We start from the raw sequence: 25965 nt of genomic DNA on the forward strand, positions 1-25965 counted from the left end.
TTTATCTCCTCTAATTTCTTTTTGTACATCTTCTATCCAGAAATTCTGGGCTTCTTAGATAATAATAACAATAAGTTCCTTTTTATTCTCAACAGTCCACTCTATTATTTTTAAAGATGTTTTTGGACCATCAGGTTTTTGTGGACTATTTCCTTCTAACCATCATCTCCCTGAACCTGGCCTAACCACAGTGTATGAATGCTTCCATGTTTTGAGGATTCTGCACTATTTTTTCAAGTCCTGGCACCAGTGTGCCTAGCAGGATTGAGCACTTTTTTATGTTGGAACTTGTGCACAAACCTGTCTTTTTTATTTTTTTAACCTAATTTTGTCCATGATATATGTTATATAAAATGCAATCTATGTATCATTGTCTTTTGGTCAGATCTTGTAAAAACAGATTCCACCTCGTAAAAGTACTCAAGACTTCAGGATGAAATCAATTCCAGCAATACTACTCCTCTCCTTTGCTTGCCGGTTTTATCATCTCTCCATGTGAATCCCAGTGTGGGAGTATTGATGGTGTATTAGATGTAGCTTTTGTGTAAAAAAAAAAAAAAAAAAAACATAGCACATTCAGCAGACTTATATGGTTACCCTTTTTTTTTAATTTCTCCAAATGTTTTGGATTTCTTACACCATTATAGGAATGCACCCCATTCTTAAGTCAGGGTACGATTAGAGTTAAAAAGGTTAGTATTACTTTAGTATTTGATGCCTGGCATGAGTACTCTTCTCCACAGCAAAAATGTACACACAATTGCCCCCTTCTACAGTTCATATGGAGTCATTTGGATTTGTAACATTTTTAAATACACTTGAACATTTGTTTTCATTAGGCTTGTTGCTCCAGATACTAATGGAACTATCTAGTTGTCTTAATCCCACATTGCTCTAATTTCTGCTTACAAATCCTGACATTTGATGACTTTGTCTCTCTCATTGCAAAGGCTGGGTATCCGTCTTCCACATTGCCATTGTTTCTGCTTGCAAACCCTGGCATTTTATGATGTGTCTCTCTGTATGTAAGGCACTGTAATCAATGAGTATAGCAATTTTGATGATTAATGCTACTTTTGTCTTCTTTTCATGGACTACTATATCTGGTTTACTTGCAACTATTTTTGAAGGGTTGGTAATTTGTGATCCCATGTGATATAAACATCATTTTCTATAATGCTTCGTGGCTCATGTTTCCAATGTTTTTCAGCTACTTCAATATTATGTTTGCACAATCCCCAATGCAAACATCTTGCCACATTATTATGCCTTTCAGTATACAGCCCTTCTGACATTAGTGTATCACACCCAGCAACAAAATGTGCATCCATTTCCAATTCTCCGTTTGCAAAATCTGCATTTCTCAGTTTCTCCCACGTGTTCAATGGACTTTGTAAAACAGTGTATGCAGTCCACTATCTTGGGCTGCCAATATTAACCTTCTATCTTTTGGTTTAAATTCACCTCTCCTTAACCATTCCTGCATTTAGTCCTGATCAACGTAAGGCTGTTCCAATAGTTTTCTGTACTTGCATCTATATTTATGTATTCTCCCCATTACTTACATTCTCATCTAATCCTTCACCTTATACTCTTCCTTTTTTTTTTTTTTGGCACATTCAGCTGCTGTCAGATTTTCTACACTAAATTCTTCACATCACATGTAATCCATAACTTCGGTTTCTATTTCTTTTACTTCTCCATTACTAATCCTGTTTTCTATTTTTCTGCTTTGTTTTCTAATTTTTGTATTATAAAATTTCCCAGATGCCTTTGCCTGTATTTCTCTTCAGATACCTTTGGCACTGCTCTTTTTGTACTGATTAATTTTACTTTCTCCTTGCCATAAATATTGCACCATATGAAATCTCTTTTTCTTTCCTATGTCATTATTTCTTCTTCAGATGTCTCCTGCTTCTCCTTGTTGGGGGACTCACTGTTCCATCATGCTGCAATATTACCTGTGTTAGACTTTTTATACTAAATCCTTCACTTGCAGGTATTCCGTAACTTTAGCTTCTATTTTTTTTAACTTCCTTTACGAACAACACAACTAAATACTGTTCCAAGGAAAAACACATGAACTAAGAAAACACCTTGGTGGAAACAGCTCAAATAGCTTGAGGATTCTAATGAAACCACAAGAGACTGTATGTGTAATGCTTTTTCCCTACTTTATTTGGAACTTCTTCAGAAACAATCTCCTAAAAGTTAAATTTCTTTTTAAAACATTTACAAAATGACATAAACCCATGAAATAATATGACCAATTAGAAACACCCTTTGATTCATCTGATCAAAAACATCATAAACAAATAGATTTTCTTTTAATGGTTTCATAACAAATTTATCTTAAATCATAAGTATCACAAATTATGTAAACATTTGCACGTGTAAATATTTTAAAAAATCCTACATCTCAATAAACACTTTATATTAATACTTTCATTAAGCCTGGGGAGCTCGTCAGTATTTAATTTAATCTGCCATTTAAACTCCCTGGTTTCTAAAAAAATATTACAACCATTGATAACTTCAAAAGAATCAATTTGTTCCAGAACAAAAAAAAAAAACCTCAAATTTTCTGAAGTTCCCACATTATAGACTACGTTCTCTCAAGGCATTATTGAAATCATTCTTTTGCATAGCACAACAATGTTCTCTGATGCAAAACCTTAATTTCCTAATAGTTTTGCCCACATAAACACGGGAACAAGAACAATATACAGCTACATAAACATATTACAGCTCAATAACTGTAGCGGCTTTAGAAAAAATATATATGTTCAAAAGTATAAGAACTAACATTACCAATGAAACAGCATTGTCTACAGCATGTACAGCTGAAGGTGCCTGTGACAGAAATTACATTTTTCTTAAGTCTTGCCCAGTGTCATTTTATAACTCTTGATATTGGCAGATTTTTTAAAACAAAAATTTGATTTAACTCCTAACACACATGCCATCTCTCCATTCTCCTGTATAAATTTCCAGTTGTTGCACATAATAGTCTGAACTATTTTACTATCAATAGACATGTTAATGGGAAAACTTACACTAGTATCAGCTTACATTTATTGTGCTTTTTATTAAACACAACACTTTGAGAAAGTATAAATGGAAATTTAGTATGCCTATGTTCAATAATAAACTTTTTTTTTAAGTTCAACCACTGGATATCATCTATCCAAAAATAACTGGGTACTAAAATCCACTTCTTCAAAAATGTTTTCATGAATGCTGGTTAACCTACTGGCTCTAATCAACTGCCCACTAAAAATATTGTTTTTCATAAATTTGGGATGATTGCTCAAATAGTGTAAATAATTATTCCTAAAAGTGTGCTTTCTATATACTGAACTAATAAATTTATACAGCAGTACTTCCATAGTTAGTATAATATCTAAAAAAATGAATAGTTGTACCTAAATCACTTAAACTGAAAGTCAACCACCTGACACTTATTAATTTCATCAAGGAAAATGTCAAACAGATCTTTGCTTCCCTTCCAAATGAATACTAAATCATCAATATAACAATGATAAAAACAAACATACCAATAAAACTCAGACTTAAAAAATTGATTTCCCACCAGCATGACACTAAATTTGCAAAAGTGGGTGCTACTTTAGCACCCATTGGCACCCCCGAAACTTGCTGACACAGCCTGGAGTCAAAGGTGAAAAAATTGTTTATTAAAACAGTATCTAATAAACACCCAATCAACTCTATGGTGGCAAAATCTAATTTATTTAAGCTGGCAAGATAAAGTTTGACAAATTGAATCCTTCGATCTGATCAATAGTAGTATACAAAGATGCAACGTCAACAGTTGCAAAAAATGTTTCTTCACCATTAAAACTATACTGCCCAAGATGATTTAAAAATCCCATGAATCTTTAAGATAAAATTCACTACTTTGAACCAAAGGATTCAAAATTTTGTCCAAATACCTACAAATAGTAACAGTCTTGTTTTTTGAGCTGGAAACAATTGAACAAAAAGGAGGACATTTTTCATCTTTGTGGATCTTTGGAATACCAAAGATCCATCCCAATTTAGGCTCGTCAAATGTAAGAAAATCAAATAATTCCAAGTTAATAGACCTACTGTTAAATAACTCAAACAATTTCATATCAATGTTTTATAACTTTTTCCAGTATAATCTTTGTTGACTTTATAACTACATTCTGTTAACATGTTGTTCATATGTTGAATATATTTGTCTTGTTAAACAATGTAATCATACAGTCTCTTGTGGTTTAATTAGTATCCTCAAGCTATTTGAGCCATTTCTGAAAAGATGTTTTTTTAGTTCTACTTTACTTTCTGTTCTGTCTTCCCTCTTTGTGATCTTATTTTTTGTATTGTGAAATTTTCCAAATTTGGATGCCTTTGCCTGTGTTTATCTTTGAATATCTTTGAGGCTGCTTTTTTGTATTGCTTAATTTGGCTTTCTCCTTTGCATAAGCATTTCACCATATCAGAGCTCTCTTTCTTTCCCATGTCCATATTCCTTTTTTATAACTTTCAAAAAATCTCTAGATAGTGTTCTTTATATGTTTGCACTTCCTCAGTTGCTTTTTTTCCCAAATGGCTCAATGTTACTTGGTCTATATAATGTTTTTCATAAATCTGCTGTATTAATTAACTCAATTTTTTTATTTGAAGTTTCTTAGTTTTTCTTGTGCAAGTATTTTCATTTCTTCTAATTTCTCTTGTTTTTTTGCACAATCATCTGTCTGGAAATTCTTGGTTTCTTGCATAATAGTAGCAAAATATAATTTCTTTGTTATCTTCAACAGTCCATTCTATCATCTTTATGGCTTTTTTTTTGCCCTATCAGTTTTTGTGATTTTTTATGGACTACTACTACTACCTTCTTCGATGGGAGCCACCCTCCCATCATTTTTGGAATGTTTTGTGTCTTTAGGATTCCACACTGTCATTTTTTCCAATGCTGGCAATACTGCACAGACCAGGATTGGGCACCTTTTTATCCTGGGTCTTGTGCACCCAGTTATCTTTTTTAGTATTTAACCTAGTTCTGCACATGGTATGTGCTAAACAAAATACAGTTTATAGATCAGTGTTGTCTTGATGAGATTTTGTGTATGTATATATATATATATATATATATATATATATATATATATTATAAAAAAAAAAAAAAAAAAACAGGGTCCAGCTCATTGAGGTACTCACCAAGACCTGATGATGAATTCAATTCCAGCAATACTACTTTCCTTTGTTTGCTGATCATCTCTCCATTTGGACCTCTATGTGAGGGCCACAATGAGACTGAAGACTGCTGTAATATTTGAAGCACCTTCCACATTCAGTACATTCATAACATTTCACTCTTTTTATTTCTTTAAGTCTTTTGGGTTTATAATATCATGACTAGAACAGACCCTATCAAAGTATGATTAAAGTTCATGAACTTAGCATTGTTTCAATCTGTGATGTCAGCCAAAAGTGCTCTTTGCAGCACCTGCAATGTGTGCAGTAATGTCTCCTTTTGCAATCTGTATGGCATTAGATGTATTGGTAACATATAAAAAAAATCTAAAATCGTATTTAGAAAAGACCCATTACTCCTACTACTATTGGAATTGTCTGGGTATCTTTCTTCCACATTGCTCTTATTTCTGCCTGCAAATCCTGATATTGTATATAACTTTATGTCTCTCTGTACACAAGACACTGTAGTCATTGGGTGTGGTGATTTTAATTATCAATACTACTTTTGTCTTGCTTTCATGGATCACTACATCTGGTTTTCTAGTATCTCTCTTCTACACTGTTGGTAACGGATGATCCCAGGTGATGTAGACTATCATTTTCTATGATGCTTTGTGGTTCATGTTTCCAGTGCTTTCCAGCTAGTTCAGTAGCATAATGTTTGCACAATCCCCAGTGCAACAGTCTTGGCACATTACTATGCCTTTCAGTATGCCATTAGTATGTTGCAACCAGCAAGGAGGTGTAATACAGTCGATCAGTGTAGGGTTCATCTTATACATTTTTAAGCATTCTTATCTATGAATAATGTGGGATACTATCAAATGCTTTTTTGTAGTCAATCCATGCCATACTAAGATTCTTCCCTTTTGCAATTCTCCACTATGACTTTAACAGAAAATGATCCTTTGTTCCATATGACTTTCTTTTATTGCCCTTTTGTTCTATCGTCATAATTGAGTTTTCTTCTAAAAGACTATAAACTCTGTCGGCATCAATTCCTGTGTACAGTTTATACGTCATTGGAAGGCAAGTTATTGGTCTATAATTTTTAGGGCAGTTTGCAGGTTCACGCATAAGAGTTAGTCAGGGTGGTATCTGTTTGGGGTGCGCATATAAATAGCTCTTTACTCATGGCTGCATCTTCGTGCAAAGATATTAATACTTTTAACCAGAAGTTAGGTACTGCATCTGGGCCTGCAGTATTCCAATTAGAAGATTTTCTTAGCTTTGTTGTAATCTCTCTGGCTGTTACTTCATCCCATTTCAAATCCTGTGCCTTTAAATGTCTTATTCTTTTACTTCTTCTATCCATTTATCATCTTTGCTATGTTCCACAGGATCTTCATAAATACTTCTCTAAAATATATGTGTGTTCTTTTTTTGCTGTTCTTTCAATTCTTTTTACCTTGTTTCCCAATTCTCTATAAAACATTTTTGGGTCACCAATATATTGCTTATTTGGTACATTTCCTTTTATATTTATCTTCATATCTTCTAAGTTTTTCTGCATGTGCTTAGATTTTTAGTTTATTTGCAATAATGCATGACAGATCCCAATCTGTTCTAATACTGCTCATTACTTTTATAAAGTCTACCTTTGAGTATTTTTGTTGCTCTGTACCCTGTTCTATATTCTTCTAACAGTGACACTGCTTGTCTTAATTGCTTTATAGTTTTCTCTATTTGATATTTCCATGATGGTATTTGATTTCTCCCCTTCCTTTCCCTCACTACCCTGTGCTCTTGTGGTAGAACTTTATCAGTTATTAATTTAGCTGCACAATAATATATCGTGTTTACTTCTGTTATATCACATGGATGTCTATGGACAATCCTAATTACTCTGTTCATTCATATTATCAAACTTCTGCCTTTTTGGGTTTTATTGACCTTCTGCAGTCTATTTCTTTCATTGATCTTAATATGTATATCTATTAAATCAAGTAACTCTTCTCTTAGCTAATTTTCTTCTAAATTGAGGGCACATTTGTTGTTTTCCATTTCCTGTGGGCATTCTATGGAAAGTTCTAGAACATCATCTTGTGGCACATTCTCTTCAATTTCATCCTGTGACATCCAATGGTCTGTTTTATGGGAACTCACTGGCCTATCACTCCTCAACATTAACTGCATCAGAGTTTCCACAGTTTCCTGTTCTTTCCCTTGCTTTCCATCTTCAAGTGAACGTTTATACTGGTTTTCTGTGGAAGGCTCCAAATTATATTCATATGGCACCTGACCAACTGTGTCCTGTTCTACTGGTTTGCCCTTAATTTGGATGTCCATTGTTCAATCCTGTTATGGTGCTTTCTGAATTAGATTTTCTACACTGAATCCTTCCCTTCACAAGTTCCCCATAACTTCAGTTTCTATTTAACTTCTCCATTACTAATCTCCATTTGTACTTTTCCTCTTTGCCTTCTTACTGCCTTCTTATTTTTTGTACTATACAGTTTTCCATGTCTGGACTCTTTTGCCTGCACTTCTATTCAAATATCTTTGGTGCTGCTCTTTTTATATTGATTAGTTTTACTTTCTCCTTTGCATAGATATTATATCATATTAAATTTCTTTTTCTTTCTCATGTCCATATTCCTTCTTCATATGTCTCATGATCTTCCTGTTTCTCCTTTCTTTGGGGACTTGTTCCATCATTCTGTGATGTAACCTGTGTTAGACCTTCTACGTCAAATCCTTCACTTCGCAGGCACTCCAAAACTTCAACTTCTATTTTTTTAGCTTCTACTTTACTAATCTTCTTTTCCACATTCCCTCTTTGTGATAATATTTTTTTTATTGTGAAATTTTCCATATCTGGATGCCTTTGCCTGTATCTCTCTTTGAATATCTTTGGGGCTGCCTTCTTTATATTGATTAATTTGGCTTTTGCCTTTGCATAAATATTGCACCATATCAAATCTCTCTTTCTTTCCCATGTCCAGGTTTCTTTTTTATACTTTTCAAAAATCTCTAGGTTTTGTTCTTTATATTTTTGCACTTCCTCAGATGCTTCTTTTTCCAAACAGATCAAAGTTTCTTGGTCTATATATTGTTTTTCACAAATCTGATATATTAATGAAATCAAATTTTTATTTGAGGCTTCTGACAGTTTTTCTTGTGGAAGTATTTTTCTTTCCTCTAATTTCTCTCTTAGTCTTTTTGTATATGTTGGGGCTGGAAATTCTGGGCTTTTTGCATAATAATAACAATACATCATTTCTTTCTTATCCTCAGCAGTCCAGTGTATTGTCTTTATGGCTCTTTTTTGGCCTATCAGTTTTTGTGATTTTTGTGGACTGCAACTTCCTTCTACAACAGGGTGACCATCCTCCCCCTGGGTCTGGCCTGGCCCCATTGTAGGAATGCTTCCATATTTTGAGGATTCTACACTGTCATTTTTCCCCAATCCTGGTATCAGTGCACCTACCAGGATTGGGCACTTTTTTATCCCTTTATTCTCTCCTTTGTGAATGGCAAGATGCCGTCGAAGATTGCTTAGCCATGAGAAACACTTATTGCATTCAGTACATTTATATGGTTTCAATTTTGTGTGAATGACAAGATGCTGTCTAAGGTTGCTGAGAATTTTGAAGCACTTACTGCATTCAGTACATTTATATGGTTTCAGTCCTGTGTGAATGGCTTGATGATTTTTCAGGCCACTGGCACGTGTGAAAGACTTATTGCATTCAGCACATTTGTGCATTTCTTTCATTGTGTGAAATCCCTTAGTTCTGTCAAGTTCAGAGCTCTTGCTGCAACCATGTCCTGAGTGAAGTGTTGAAGCAGAAGAGACAGGAAGGTCATCATATACCTTCACCGGCTGAGCATGCAGCTGTAGATGCTCTGTCAGGTCATGTGTCACAGGTGTTCCATTGTCACATTCAGGGGTTTGATGGCAGTGATACTCTGATGGAAGCTGCGGTACATGAGTGAGATAAACCTTGTCAATGTTCATTCCAGACTGAGAACTCTGCTCAAGGTTCCTTCTAGGGTGATGCAACTCTGTTTTCACAAGTGTTGGCTGTTGTCTGCAATTCACATTGCCATCTGTACTCTTCATACCTAAAGCAGATTTGAAAGTATATTATTACACGAACAAAACAGTTATGCAATGTATTTGATCACAATGACGTGTACAATTTAGCAATGTAAACTATTTGGATTTTCATTTATTAACTATTTTATTCTGTTATAACATCACTAATAAAATAAGGTTAGGTAGTTCAGTTCCATCTTTTACCAGAATTTGGTCAACTCTGAATAGGCGTTTAGTTTATTTCAGCAAATGCTCTTTTTTATCAGGCAGCCTAAATCACAAACAACTGCTGCTTTACAATTCTGTAAAACTGACATATAGTCCTTTCTCACCTTTCTTCCCCTATTTACTCTTCCCTCCAAATTAACCATCTTCCTCACATCTAACTTCCATCATTCATACTTTTAGGTAATCTCAGATACATGCTTCACAGTTTGGTCTCTGTTGTTAACCCAATCACCTCCCTTTGGTTAATGTACTGTCTACTACACTATTGTTCACGCTCTGTCAAGTAGCTATATGTAACCACAACTTTATAACAAATCATCTCTATGTCCATCCAGTTTTAAGACTCAAAAGAACATAATACTGCTTTTTCCTCCTGTCTTTCCTGCTATAGCTTTGGAAGTCTTCCCATATGTCAAGAACTGTACTACAGCAGTCATCCATATGAAAAAATATGCATATTTCAGTTGTGTGAACAACTCACTATAACTGTAGAAGTTTGAGTCAGATCACTTTTGTAGTTTCAGCTCCAGCACCTTTAGCAGGTTTAGTCCTGTTGCATCCTAGCAGGGCAGGGAGAACATAAATCAGGCATGGAGACTGCCCTTATACTTACATGCACATAAATCAGGTGTGGAGACTGCCCTTATACTTACATGCACATAAATCAGGCATGGAGACCGCCCTTATACTTACACGTACATAAATCAGGCATGGAGACCGCCCTTATACTTACATGTACATAAATCAGGCATGGAGACCGCCCCTATACTTACACATACATAAATCAGGCATGGAGACCGCCCTTATACTTAAATATACATAAATCAGGCATGGAGACCGCCCTTATACTTACATGTACATAAATCAGGCATGGAGACCGCCCTTATACTTACATGTACATAAATCAGGCATGGAGACCGCCCTTATATTTGCATATATCTGCCTTAATCCATAGCTTTGAAGGGCAGGGTACCACAGTTTGAATGCTCCAAAAATGATTGATGATGTAAGCTCTTCATCCACAGAACACAGCTTTCATCTTCACTGGTACAAACAGATGACGAGGACTGACTGCCTCCTTATCAAGGATTTAGGTATGCATCCTTAGAACAGGAGTCTGTGTTTACAGAGCTTTGGGACATGAGCTGGCTGGGCACATACCTTCCTGCAGGTAATCCCAACATGTTAAGAATTGTGCCACAGTATTAATCTTACACACAAATATAAATAGTGCTTGGCAGCATTATACGAAGACAACATACTGTACAATAGTGTTGTCATCTTCAACACCAAAAATGTGGACTCCCCCACTCTAGGAAGACATATTTCCTTATAATACCAACCACTAAGCTGTATTACTGTGCTTAGCAAACAACTTCTGTATGTCTCTCAAGTGTTTTTTATTGTACAGTCCTGTAATTTGAAGTAAGTGTTTCTCACTTTTTTTAAGAAAAAGTAGGCCATGCCTTGTATATTTCTAATGGAAAATGTTACATATTGTGTTTTCAGAAATACCTAGGTAGTTCTCAGTAAATATACATATATGACTGCGTATTTACAAGAGAACACCTGTTAATATGTCTATGTTTGAATTTTACCACTGAATAATATTAGACATTGCTGTACTTAAACTATACAAGTGATGCTATGTAACAAAAAATAAATTTTAAAACCCAGCACAATTCTATAAACACTACTCTGAAATACTCAAGCCGTTCTTCAGTATGTGAAGCTGTTACATGTTCACTTTTCCAGAATCGAATTCACAACACGTTGCTTTGATTATCATGATGTTTGTTACCATCACAACAAGGTTTATACCTGTTTTGTCCAATATAGTTGCCCAACTTCAATTTAAACTTTCTTGGGGGGGGGGGTGTCGGGAAGGAAACAGTTATGTACACAGAACTGTACGGCAGCTAAAACTGAATGTCTGCAGAATTCCTGGAATAAATGAGAATGACAAGGAACCATTTAACAGTTTGTTTAAACTTAGAGCTGCTAAACAACAGATTCCATGCAGATCTGTCCTTTGCAAATATGTTTCTGCATTTGTGTGATGTTATTTACCTGCATCACAGATTTTAATACAAATATTTGGAATTCATTGCTGCATTTTTGTATTGCAACTAGTTAGGTCTAATTGTTTACAAGTCGTTGTGTGGGATCATGTGATTTCATGGTGCTTTAAATGCAGTGTTTACATTATATAATTTAGATTAGAAGTCCATTTATTTTGAGGAGGAAATTGCTAAACAATTATATTAAAGCTTTCTAAGCTTGACTGTGCAGTGTGCTTTGTTTTTACATGTTTTGTTCTTTGTATCACAATTTGCCTTTTGTATTCCATATTTCTGAATGATTTCTAAAAGCTAAATAACATATCCAAATGTAACACTTACCCAATGTCTACAGTAAATGAACTCGCAGAGAGGCTAGGTAAAGCAAGCTTTTTAACCACCACAGACTTAACAAAATGGTACTAGCATATTCATCTTACCCATAAAGCCAGAAGGAGAAGATGGCATTCTCCACCCAAAAGGTTATTTTCATTATGCTGTCTTACCCTTTGCACTTCACAGAACTCCTATCACCTTTCAAAAGCTCATGAATAAGGCTCTGAAACCTCATGCCTATACCTTGATCATGCAGCCATTTATTCAAACAGAGGGATCACAGTCAATGTACAAACTGCTGGACTCTTTAAAAGGGTGGACTTGCACTTAATGCTGCCAGACATAAGCTATGAATGACTGAAGACACTATGGTATTGTGAGGGGGTAATTAGAACTTACAACAACTTAGGTTATGGGACTGTGAGGGGGTTGTTATTTCTGAAACAGCAACAACCTAGGTTATGGGACAGCGAGAGGGGTAACTAGACCTCAAACAGATATAATACAAACTATCAAAAACTGCGCAATACCCAGTACCAATGAAAATAAAAGTATTTTTTTTACTAGCTTAGTGCTTCCAAAAGCTTGTACCAAACACTATAAGGTGCTTTTGACAACTTGAAAACTACGATGAAAACAAAACTATGTTCAGAACCAGTCCTGACTGCCCCTGACTTTAGTAATTTTTTGTTGTATGCACTAATGGATCTTGCATCGAGTTAGACACTGTGTTATCTCAGAAACTAGATGGTAAGAAATACCTAGTGTAAGGAGAAAGCTAAGTATGTCTGGGAAAAGATACTCTGCAAAAGAATGAGAATGTGTCATTATTAAGCAGGCACTTACATCCCTACAGCCTTACTTATTAGAATTCAGCATCACTCTGGTAACTGACTGTGCACTCCTACAGTGATTGTATAAACAACGGGATGTCAACATAAAGTTTAACAGAGAGGGTGTATCATAACAGCCATTCAGTTTCAGTATTTGATACAGGTCTGGCAGTAGCCCCTTAAATGCAGACGAGTCATCCTAGTCTCATGACTGATATCATTCCCTAGAAAACCATGGAATCTATGCTGGGAAGGGTTTTTTTATGGGACAGTGGCCAGTCAAAGGTGTTAAAAATGCTGTTTTAAGGTGGTGTGTATACACCACATAATGTGGTATGAATCCAGTGATGCTGCATATAAACCATCACTGTATAAATTAGGACAGCAGAGGTTAATTTTGAAACACTTGTTGAAGCAGTGTTAAAAGCAAATGCTCTAGCCTAAGATGGTAAAGACATTTGCCTGTCTCAGAGAGGGAATTTGCAAGACAGAGTGGAGACTCCTGCAGAAATTATAAGCAGAAATTGTGAATTTACTTGTGGAATACCAGAAACTTTCTGGTATTCCACAAGTAAATGCACACAAAACTTTCCAGGGATTTACCTGTGTAGTATTGGGAGCTTACGTCTGGACTTACTAAGTACCAGGTGTGTGACAGCTGGACCAAAGCTACCATAATCACGAATGAAAAGTAACTTTATCAATTTTATTTATACAGAAGGAATGTTTATTTTTGTACGCTTATTTTCATTTTTCTTTCTAAGAATGAACTTTATTTTGATCTACTAAATAAGCTGCACAAAAGTAAATAAGTAACTGTCTCCAGTGTATTAGTGAAAGTTCATAGCACAACAGGTACAGAGCACTCACCTTTAGTGCTGGAAGATGGAACTTACCATAGCAGTAGATGTCTTCCTGATCACTGTTGTAATATTCTTAACAGATGGGTTGTAGGGTACTGACATCCATCGGGGTATTAAAGCTTTACCTTCCTAGGATGTACATATGGATAATGACCGGAGCCCATCAGTGTAGGGTATAAAAATCAGACATATGTACTTAATCCACAGTCTAGCTCCAAGCCAGCAGTGGCCTGAAGAAAATCTAGGAAGGAGACTGGTCAGCTAGGAGGGGCTTAGTTTGAAAAGGATAAGCAAGTTGCCCCTCATAAAAGCTGTAATATCCTGGGATAATGCTTGTGTGTCTGTGAGTGTAAAGCACAGTGTTTCTGCCAATACAGACAGAAAAATAAGAGAAGAGATACAAGATGGGATGGAAGGAATACTGTTACGGTAAGTTCTTACACAGCTGTACTATGTCCTGACTGAATCACTGTTATAATATTCTTAACATATATATGATTCCCAGAGCTGTAGAGAGAGAAGAGGGGCAGGCTTTCAGAGATTGAAAAGAAAAGAGAAGAGTCCAAGAGGCCAGACAAAGCAGTTCTGGCAAAGAGTGCCCTGGACCTGGAGAAGCCATCTGGTTTACAGTGTTTTGTGAAAGTGTAGATAGATGATCACGTAGCTGCTTCTAGAATGGACCTCGTAACCACCCCCTTGTAGAAGGCCCCAGATGAGGCCACTGCTCGAGTGGAATGCCTTTTGGCCACATGGTTAAAGTCTTTCCCTGCTGAGAGTAGCAGAAGGAAGGTTTGTCCTAACCTGGAAACCATAAAGAAGATGAAGAGCTGGAATATTTTTCTGATATCCTTAGTTTTACCCAGGTAAAACCTCAGTTATATGTGAATGTCTAAGGAGTGTAAGATTCTTTCCCCACTTACTTTGGATATTGTGGAAGAATGTAGGGCATCAGAACTTCAGAGATTTGGGATGCATGGCTACACTTTATAAAGGCCCGTGTGGTCATTAGCCTAGTAAACACCTATGAACCTATGAGTGTAAGATTCTAACTTGTCAGAGATTTGAGATGCATGGCTACACTTATAAAGGCCCGTGTGGTCATTAGCCTAGTAAACACCTATGAACCTGTGAGTGTAAGATTCTTTCCCCACTTACTCTGGATATTGTGGAAGAATGTAAGCAGAATGATTGCCTGGTTAAGGGTTACTCGGTAACCACTTTTGGTATGAATGAAGGACTGGACCCGAGGTTCACCCTATTTTTGTGGAAGAGAAGGGTGGGATAGCCTGGACAGCATGGAATTCTGAGATTGTGAAGGCTGAAGGCAAGGTCAGGAGGAGCACTATTTTCCAAGTGCAGAATTTAAGAATAGCAAGTCCAAATGGGGTAAAGTTTGATTTTCCAAAAAAAAAAAAAAAAACTGAAGGTCCCAAGGTGGGGCAATAGGCTTCCTTTGGGATTTAAGATGTAGAACACCTCTCAGAAAAACACTCACCTCTGTCCTGGACATGAGAGGGGGCTCCACAGATATGCAAGTATTAATTGCAGAAAAGTGAGCCTCAATGGACGAGAAGATCAACCCTGAACATAATAATTCACATAAGTACTCAAGTGCTGTGGGGGTATCTGACAGAATGGGTTGGAATTTTGCTTAAGGTACCAGACATAGAAATCTCTTCCACTTGGCTGTGTAAGATTTCCTGGTGTTTGGTTTCCTGGCTTCTTGCTAAATTCAAACCTGCTCGTCAGAAAATGTGCATCTTGTAGGGATTAGAATCCAATAATCTGAAATGGTAGACTGTGTGAAGTCAGATTCATATGAAGTAGCTACCCTTCCTCATGAGTGATTAGATCTGGTTTTGAAGAAATTCTCCGATAATTTCCCTTTGATAGGTGAAACACAGGCAGGAATCATTGTTGTCTTGGTCAGAAAGGGGCCAGAAGCTAGACTTTTGGAGATTCATTCTGGGCCCCGAGTAGGAACCTTGGAAGCAGAGGCAGAGGGGGATATGCATAAAGGAACTTCCCTGGCTACTGGAAAGAGAAGGCATATGTCCTCCAGGCTAGAGGTGATGGGTTCCTTGTGCAGAAAATTGGGAGTAAGTGATGCTTGAGGGAAGCAATAACGTCTATCTGAAGAATCCACCATCTGAGAGTTACAAATTTCAAATCTTCTGTGTTCAGGGACCATTCTGTAAGAGTCAAATGAAAGTCCACATGCCAGACTTCCTGTGCCAGCCTGCCCAGGGGGTAGGATCTTGAGGCTCCCTGCTTATGTACTACATCACTGTGGTGTTGTCCATGTACACCAGTAGGTTCCTGGTTTACAAAGATGTGAAAAGGTCTGTAGGACTAGTGATACTACCCTCAGATCCTTTATGGTGATGTGTTCTTTTAATACAGTGGCAGGCCAGTCTCAAACTATGTGATCTCCTGTCTAAGCCCCCCTTGAACTGTTTGAAGCATCTGTAAACAGGACCTGGTTGTTTGGGACTGGAGTGAATTGGCTGAGAGTAACCTGGCTGCTCCACCAAAGGAGTTCCTTCTTGATGCAAGGAAAGAGAGGACTATGGGTATCTAGAGGGTGAGAGTGCTGAGACCACATTGATTTCAGATACCTCTGTATTTTCCTAATCTGTAGTCTGGTGAAGGGCAACATAGGGATGGTGGTATCCAGGAGTCTCAAGGCCCTTGTCTGGCCAAACAATGCTCATCTCTAGAAAGTGTTAAGGACTTAGTGGTTAGGGAATTAACCTTCCCCTGAGGAATAGAAGCATGCATGTCCAATGTGTCCAGGTTTCATTCCAGAAATGTTAGCTGGTGAACTCTAGGAGGGTTAAAAGTTGCACATAACAAAGATGCTTGAGGACATTGTCCCTGGATAAGCCCTGTAATAGAAGATCATCCAGGTAAAGGAAGATTTGTATGCCCTGAGTGTGGAAAAAAGCCACTGCTGGATCCAGATGCCTTGTGAAAACTCTTGAAGCTGTAGAAAGACCAAAGGGCAAAGCAGTAAACTGAAAATGTGATGACTCATTAAAGGACCTGAGAAATTTTCTGAAGGAAGGGTGGATGGGAATATACAGGTAACCATCCTTTAGGTCTAAGGATACCAGAAAAGTATGAGGAAATAGGAAGGGTAGAACAGTTTGTGAAGACATCATTTTGAAAGATGGAACTCTCAGAAAAGTTTTTAGCCAGGAGAGATCCAGTTAGGACTACAGTGACCCTCTTCTCTTGGGACAAGAAAATTTCTTGAGTAAAATCCCTTTCCTAAAACAGTCAATGGAACCTCTTCTATGATTCCATATCTCAGTAAGTCATGCACAATATGGTCTAGCATGTGTACCTGGTTGAGAGGAGGTGGGGGTATGCCCCTATAGATCAACTGCTTTCACAACACATAACATACCCCTCCTTGATAATGTTTATGACCCCTTTGCCCGAGGTTACTGCTTCCCAGAATGGAAAAGAAAAAGAAAGAGAGTCTTGTTGGGGGGGTGTGATTAGATAGGGGGACAGGTGTAATATAGTCATAGGAGCCCATTGCCAAACTGAGGCCTTCCAGAAGGAATATTCCTTGTTTTTTTTTTTTTTTTGCTGGGAATCTTTTCTTAGGAATTTCCCTTTGGCTGTGAGGTATTCTATGATCTCTCCTGGCAAAGGAGATAGACTTTGCTGGCAAAGGAGATAGACTTTGCTGGATAATTTCTATGGTACCTGGAAACTGTAGAAAGCAAAATTTGATGACAATCTTTCATTGTCTTGCCCTGTTCCTGCAAAGTCTTGAAAAGGCTGGCAGCGTGCGAGCCAAAAAAAAAGAGGTTGTTATCTAAGGAAGAATCTAGAATCTGTGACTTGAAATCTTTTGCAATATGTTGACCTCTCAGCCAGGGATACCACCTGATCATTGAGCCTGTATCAACTATCCTGTAAGAGGCATCCACAGCATCACAGCTGCATTTTATACTGTGCCTGGCTATTTGTAAGGCCTGGGCCACTAGAAACTACATATACTGCTCTGATTCTGGTGTTTTGGGCTCTCTGATGGTGTTGCTTAAAACTAACACTCACAGTAAGTATCTGGTTATTTGAGTTTGGTAGTTAATAGCTCAAGAGGCTAAAGTATACACTTTTTTCCTCACCGGCCAATTGTTCGACTGTCCTTGTAACTAGGTAAGACATTAGTGCCATAAATCAGCTTGTAAGTTTTGTCCAAGGCCGGGTATACTGCAAATGGGTCTGACAAAGTATTGTTTTAGAGGTACTTTGGTTCACAAGGAACATTATAGAACCTGTCTGACAGGAGGTTGAGAATCAATAGTGTAGAAGAGTTGGCTTGAAGTGCGTCTAGGTAAGCATCTAACACTGGAGAAACTGGAGGAGGTGCAGTGGTGCCCATCTATAACAAGTTGTAGTATACCTTTTGCTCCTCAGGCACTTGTTTGGATTGCCATTAAAAATCCTTCATCATGCTTTTCAAGGTTTATTCAAAGGACACCCCTTCTGAGGGAGAATCTGGAGAAAGTGAATCTCCCTTACCTGAAGATATCTGTTCTGGAGAATGTAACCGGAAAAAGTAGTCCAAAGAATGTTCAGAATCCCAGTCTGCTTCCTCCTCAGAGGAAGAATTTAAACCTGTTTCTGAGGTGTGATCTGAAAATCCTGGGTCACAATGGCAGTAGAGGTTTCAGAGACATGATTGTCTTGAATAACCCCTGAGAAAAATCGATCCATTCTTTCTACATGGACACTGAAGAGGGATCAAGTGCTTAAGTTTTTGCTTTTTCTTCTTAGGGGAGACATCCAGCAGTAGCAGCTTAGGGGTTTCTGAGCCTTGGCCCATTTCTATCACAGTACCAGGAATCTCTTCCTACATAAGAAACTGAGGGACTCCTCAAGGACCCACTGAAATAATGAGTCATGGTTCATCAGTGGATTCAGTCATCTGCAAAGCCAAAGGAACAATACTGCTCTCTGGCAGGTTCGTGGTAAAGGGCTCATGAAAAGATGATTGGCATACCGTGGATTCATCCACCTCAGCAGTATGTCCCAAAGATGATGGAAGGAGACTCCTCTCTAGGTCATTTAAGCTTTTTCTTGGGCAGGAGGCCAACATCTACATCTTCAGACATGGTGGAGTGGGAAAAGCACTTCAGGTGTTGGGTCTCAAGGAGGATATTAAGTGTGAAAACCAAGACTGAAGGGTTTAGGAACAATGACTGACAGCTGAAAAATGTTTTATAGTCGTGTTCAGGGCCTAGACAGAAAAGACACTGAGTGTGAAAATCTTTATATGGAATTTGCCTACTGCACTCGCACTTACCCCTCCTAGCTGAAATTTAACAACAAGCAAAACAGTGAAAAGTTTATAAAGGAAGGATCCCCAAAGGGACACTTATCTGATCAGACATGTGAAGCTGGTGGAGAGACATTCTGAAGATCTCACATGTACATGCAATTTATATATTTATGCTGATGAACTGAAGTCATTATTCTGGATGAACGTCTTAAGAAGATAAAGCCCTGTACCGTGGTTTGATGTTAACAAGCTACAAACCATCCGCTAAGAATACTGCAACAGTGACTGTCAAGACATTAGAAGGATGTGGGTTCTACTTCCACACCAGATGACTGGATTGATTTTCCCTTACTGACACTCCATCAAAACACTGGGGGCTTCTTCCCTCCCAAGTGTGCCATGATCCTTTGGATGAGACATTAAACTGAGGTCCCATCTTCCTGAGCTCCTACGGTGTTAGGGAAATTCTTCTGTGCCATGGCCAAATCTTACCTAATCAGAATGGATAACCACCTTGAGTCTCCCCTGGTATGGGGTGTCAATGGCCTAGTGGGACTAACCTGGTCAACAAAGGGTAAAACTATTTACTGGATTGCATATGTATTTATGTTTGTGTGTGCATTTGTGTATAATGTGAATATAGGGTATTCTAGCACCAATGTCAAGTTATGCAAAAGTTACTGATACTGAGACCCAGTCTGTGTGGATGGTGTATTCATTTGCTGATAGACAGAGATGACAGATAGCTTACTCACAAAAACGGTGCTGAAGATTCCAATGATTCACTTTAATCCTGGTTAGAAATTCACAGGAAACAATAGGTTCAAGAGGTAAAAACTGGTAATTCCTGCAGCCCCAACTAGCTCAGGCTGAAGACTCTACAACACAGGAAGAGGAATCGCATACAGCCAGAGAAAGGTTGGAGGACAGTACTAACTAAGAACAGCAGGGGACAGGAACATACCAAAACAAAGAAAGGAAAATGGGCTGTAATGACAGCACACTCTCAGCCTGGTATCTGTAGATGGGTCTACATTTTAGCAAACACCTCTTTGTTGAACACTGTCAAAAACACAATCCGTCGATTGGCCGTTTTAGTGAATTTTTTTCCTAGGGGACAAAAACACTTGGCCATCATTGGGGATTTGTCCATCATTGGGGATTTGTCCATTTCCCCATTGTAGTGCAATCTCAGAGTTGGTATATTTAGTGGGTGGGGGGTGCATCCCCCACCTTGATGGGTTTTAAATTTAGTGAAATTTTTAACATTTGTTAGGCTGGCCAACCATTTTTTCCCCTAGGAAAAAATTTGCTAAAACAGCCATTCGACAGATCGAGTTTTCGACAATAAGCGTTCAACAAAGAGGTGTTCAGCTAAAAGGTGATTACAGAGCCTCTGTAAATACCACCATTAATATATATAGCAGCAACAAGAATTGTCCATATGGATGACTCTTGTCCAAGGACCTGTAAAACACAAGAAAAGAGAAAACATAAGCAAGAACAACATTATAGTTGAACTTCGCTGAAGTCATTACTTGTGGCACAGTCTTTAAAAGTTCACTTCAACATCTGGTACAGTGCTGGAATTATTCTCTAGAGGTAGGAGTAAGATAGGCCATCACTGGCCTGGAGAAGGCCTTCTCTACTCAATCTCTGCTGATCCTTACTTTTTCCTTGTCCTTTTCCTCCTCATCCAGCTCCATCTTTTCTTCCTTGATGGTCTCACTTGCTCATGGTAATATCGGATAAGTAGGGTAGCTACAAGGTGTTTTGTTTGGTACAATCATAGGGTTCCACTCCTCCTCTTGTAACCATGATGTATTCAAACGACCATCAACCCTGATCATGCCATAACCATCTATGACTGGGTTCAACCTGTACAGCAGACTGTTCTGACAGATCTGTCCTTTACTTTTCAGACACTTGAACTCTTCTGAGATGACTTCCTCTTGTACATGATGTATGATGAGCAACTTTATCCTCTCAACTTCAGACACACTAGGTGATTTCTTGCATATATGCCATCCATGGCAACTCAGCATCTGGCTGGACTTGCAGAAGCTCTGAGCGATATGAGCCAACAATGCTATGGCATATGTAAGTCTTGTCTAAGAAGAGAAGCATTCAAATTGGGTCTATATTGAATTAGTGAATGCTTAGAAAAGAGAACGCTAATTCATCGACCCCTTTTAAGCGAAAGCTTACAATCTCGAATACCTGGAACAGCAATTTTTTTTCACAGGGAAAAAAATTGCTGGGCCAGTTCTGGGAGTTCGCCATCTCCTCCACTGTGGTGTGATCTCGGAGTTGGTATATTTAAGTAGGGGGGTGTGGGGGCGAAGCCCCCCACATTATAAAATGTTTTGCATTTTTTTTTTTTTTTTTTGTGGACCAGCGATTTTTTTTCCCTGTGAAAGAAAAGGGTGTTCGAGATTTTATGCTTTCACTTAAAAGGGGTCGATGAATTAGCGTTCTAAGCATTCGCTAATTTAACATAGACCCTTCAAATTGCCTTGTCCTGAAGCTAGATGTACTTCAGAAATCAGTGAAGTAACCTTTTCCCGAATCTCAGGATCACGGATTGGCTCAAGGAGTTCAAACCTGGAGTCATTGTCAAATGACTCCAGGTTCGAACTCCTTGAGTCATTGTCAAATTGTAGAGAAGACTGAGACAACAGGAACTTTGGTCTCAAAAACCAGTGGGAATCTGCAAGCTTGGTAGCAGATATTGACCTGGTAGCAAGATCTGCAGGATTCAACTCAGATGGAACATAATGCCACTGTTCAGGTTTACTTGATTTTCTTGTAGGTTTCACTCTTGCTACATACACATACAATCTTCTGATGGTGTTATGTCTTGCCTTTAGACTTTTCTCGGTTAGGGATTACCACAGTGGATCACAGGTCTACTATTAATTGACAGTGAAGTTCTCTGGTGTTGAGTTGCCAGCCCGCTGCCCAACCTCCACAGAAGGCACACACACATACACTCACTCGCGCACCTACCTGCATGTCTTTAAAGCTCACTCGACCACAGGGAGGACATGCAGACTCTGCAATGAAGAAACTCCAGCCGAGAATTGAACTAAAGAACCTCTTGCTGTGAGGCGACAACACTAACTGCTGCACCACCGTGGTCCCAAAATGACGTTACTGTCTGTAGAATTCAATGGCATAAAGATCAATATCCATCTCAGTTTGCAAAAAGTCTGCAACTTCTATAGCTAAGGTTGTCCCACACAGCTCAAGTCAAGGGATGGTGTGTGCAGCCATAGGAGCCATCTCGGCCCTTCCTAACACAAAACTCACTCTTGGTTGTCCAAAACAATTGATTATCTTAAGGTAGGTAACTGTGATAGCTTATGTGGATGCATCTGAGAAAATATGAATCTCCTTCTTCTGCTATTAGTGAGGGAGCTAGAAGAGTAAAAACATGGAATGTGAAGCCGTTCTAAGGCCTTAAGGGATTCTTTCTACTTCTCCCACCTTGGCTGTGAGTCTGCTGGCAATGGGGCACCCAAGTTTAGAACACTTTCAGTGAGTTGTCTAAGTATAAAACTTCCTTGTATGGTGACTGGAATCACAAAGCCTAGAGAGTCATGCAGGCTATTTACAACTGAAAGAACCGCACACTTGGTGAATGGCTTTTTCTAGTTGAGACCTGGAAGGTGAACATGTCTGAATTCACATTCCAGTCTAAACCAAGGCTTCTTTGTGTGGGCGAGTCTTTGGCTAGATCCAGATTCTTCAAGTCCAGTGCACAGTCTTTGGGATCAAAAGCCTTAGTGATCGCACTGTTCGATAAATCTTGTGAAGTCTTAAATTAGCTTGTGACAAAACTTATTGGGTTCTTTTCAACAAATCAATGATGTCTTGACTGTTGGCATTATCAATATAAAAGTCTCTATGTATTGTCAGGTGTCAGAATCAAACTCTTTTTCACTTTCTTTAGCTGTCCTTCCTAGTCTATATGTTGCTATGGCTGGGGATGGGCTATTACCAAAGACATGAACTCTCATGTGGTCCTCTAAGATGTCATCATTGAGATCACTGTTGTGATGCCATAGAAATCCGAGATAATTTCTGTGGTCTTCTTGAACAATGAAGCAGTGAAACCTCTGCTGAATATTGGGCATAACTGCAACAGTTCCTTACTGAACCAGACCAGTACTCCAGTGAGGTTGTTGATAAAATTAGGACCTGTAAGAAGAACATTATTTAGAGAGATACCTTTGAACCTTTGAACTGTGCACTTGAATCGAAGACAACTCTGATCTGTCCTGGCTTCCATGGGTGGTAGACTCCAAAGGATGGGAGTTACCAGCACTCCTCACCTTTCTTCAGTGGTGGAGTGGGTTCTGCGAGATTATTGCCCAATATCTTTTGCACGAATGTCACAAAGTGCTCTCTCATCAGGTTTGATTCTCTGTGTCCTCTTGAGTGTGATCAACCTAGATATAGCTTGCTCTCAGTTGTTTGGAAGAATAGCTCTTGGACTGGGGAAGAGTAGAGTAGCTGTCCAACTACTGGGACTGTCTTTAATAAATCCACTGTCCATCAACTTAGTGAACTCCTTGCCTTCAATAGAGGGAGCTACATTACTATCATGGCAGGTAGTCTGAAAGACTGTCACCAAGGTCAATGTGAGTAGGTGGCAGACTCCAAAGGAATGGGACACCAGTACTCCTCACCTTTCATCAGTGAAGAAGCAGGTTCTGCATGATTATTGTCCAATATGTTCTGCATGAATGTCACAAAGTGCTCTCTCGTGTTAGGTTTGTTTCTCAGTGTCCTCTTGAATGAGATAAACCTAGACATAGCTTGCTCTCAGTTGTTTGGAAGAATAGCTCTTGGACTGTAGAAGGGTAGAGGAGCTGTCCAACTATTGGAACTGCTCTTAGCAAATCCATTGTACATCAGCTTAGTCAACTCCTTGTCTTCAATAGGGGGAGCTACCTTATTTTTATGCCAGGTAGTCAAAGACTGTCGCCAAGGTCATCGTGAGGTATGGTCTTAACAACAGATGTCCTCCTCCATGTTGCAGCACAGCCTTAAGCTTGGATCAGGCTCATGCCTCATGTGGTAGTGAGAAGTGCATCATTTTGCATGGGAAACACGTCTATTTCCTAACAGGTTTCTCTTGCTGGAATTCACAATGCAAGTTAGTTATGTCTTGTCTAAGCAGATATCGCCAATTAGTTACTACTTAGTCCAAATAGAGTCTCTGGTCATAAGGAGCGTTAATAGGTCCATTGCACTGTTGGTGTACTTTGTGAATGCTTAGGATGTCCCTGCCCAAAAGGATTAAGATTTTTAGCACTGTTGTTAAGAGGAGGAATGCAATCAACTATGTGCTTAAGATGGAATTGGTGACATGCAGCTTCTGGAGTGGGAATCCCTTCCCTGTTGTCTGGCAGCTGATCACATTCAGTAAGCAGGGGAAGAGGAAACTGTGTGTTCCCATAAATGGACACTACCTTAAATCCATACTCTGTTCTTCCTGAAGTCTCCCCTTGACTGGCACATATTCACAATGTATAGGAGTGTTATTCACCTTTAATGTTGAAGAAGTCAAAGAATTCTGGGCTTGCTAGAGATCGGTTGCTTTGGTCATCTAAGATAGCATACATTCTCTTTACCTTTTCTGGTTGTCCTGCAGGGGAAGACCTTTACAAGACATACCATAGCACAAAATTTACCACAAAGTCCTTCTCCACATACCTCAGTGCACTTGGAGAACACAGGAGTAGTCTGCTGCTTGGCACTCTCCCTGCCATGGCTTGGTGTGGGTTTAGAGTTACTAGTGGGTTGAAGCACCTAGATAGATGAAGCCTGATGGGATGCTGTCACGTGCTTGTTGCTGTTACATTCAAGACACTTAACAACAGCCTTGCAGTCTCTAGCGAAGTGTTCAGAAGATACACAGCACCTATAGCAGATATGTTTTTTCAGGAATGCCTTACATTCCTCAAAGGGTTCGCCCTTAAGTGCATGACACTTCCTTAAAGAATGCTGCTTGATGTGAATGGAACACAGGAGGTTGTGATTACCAGATCGCTCTTCATTACTGGAGGTTAATGTACTGGTGAAATTCCAGTTTTCCTGATGGAGATGGCCCTCTCAGATCCCTATGCTTGTTGCTTGGGGTTTCACACATTGCAGGCATTGCGGTAGAGTTACTTGACTCTAAAAATGAGAAACTTGGGTCGTTCTTAGCTCTAGCTACCTTAACGATAAAACCACAGCAAAAGGAGAAAGATGGAAACCTGACCAGATGCAGTAGCTTGTACTCCGAACCCACCACAGTCCACTTCTCTTAAAGATAAGGCAATTTTGACACAACTGGATTCACAGCATGAATGGTATCCGAGTATCAGAGTCTTGAGAGGTGTGACTCTAGCTTTGCTCTTTCCATTTCAAGGAGAAGGTTGCTTAGTTCTTATCTCTGCCACACAATCTTGGTAAGCCATAAAGTTTCTTAAACAAGACAAGTTCAATGACATCAGGGCTGCCACAGATTTAGATTTGCTCAACTTACTCCCAAACAAGGTTTTAAGTCCTATTGCCGGTACCTCAGTATTGGCAGATTTCAGCCTCTGAGCCTGTTTTAAAGACTTGACCCAAACCACTTGAATAGTAGATCAAGCTCTCCCATAGGCTCGATGTCCAGGTTCTTGATTACTGCTTTGAATATAGCTGTCCAGTTTCTATAATTTTCTGCATGGTCATCAAGCCTTGTGAGTCCAGTGTTAAGAAGCTCACGGCAAACCATATATTTGGCAAAGACAGTCATAACAGTCTTTTCGCCTTTTATTTCAGCAGGTTGGCCTGGTATTTCACTGTTGGAAACAGTTGCTGGCATGTACCGCTGGACTGAGGGAGCAAAAGGTGTAGCGGATGGATTCAATACAAACAAGGGTTTTGAATTTGGCATTCTTACAAGATGTGTTAGCAGTAAAGGCCACTTTGAGGGAAGTACAGAAGACATCCCAGGACATTTTACAGTGCCTTTATGACATTCAGGTAGCTGAGAAGTGCACTGGCCAGATAATTC

General features: G+C 38.8%; 1 protein-coding gene across 1 annotated transcript in view; it reads right to left on the bottom strand.

Moving 5' to 3' along the window:
* Positions 1–25965, bottom strand: part of LOC122814382 (zinc finger protein 850-like) — a 221475-nt gene that overhangs the window by 183064 nt on the left and 12446 nt on the right. The window contains exon 3 of the mRNA XM_044086966.1: positions 8600–9312. Coding sequence (XP_043942901.1) covers positions 8600–9312 — 713 coding nt within the window. The remainder of the gene's footprint in view (positions 1–8599; positions 9313–25965) is intronic.

Source organism: Protopterus annectens, chromosome 10.part0, assembly GCF_019279795.1.
Source record: "Protopterus annectens isolate FY-2018-M chromosome 10.part0, PAN1.0, whole genome shotgun sequence".
NCBI classification, from domain to species: domain Eukaryota; kingdom Metazoa; phylum Chordata; order Ceratodontiformes; family Protopteridae; genus Protopterus; species Protopterus annectens.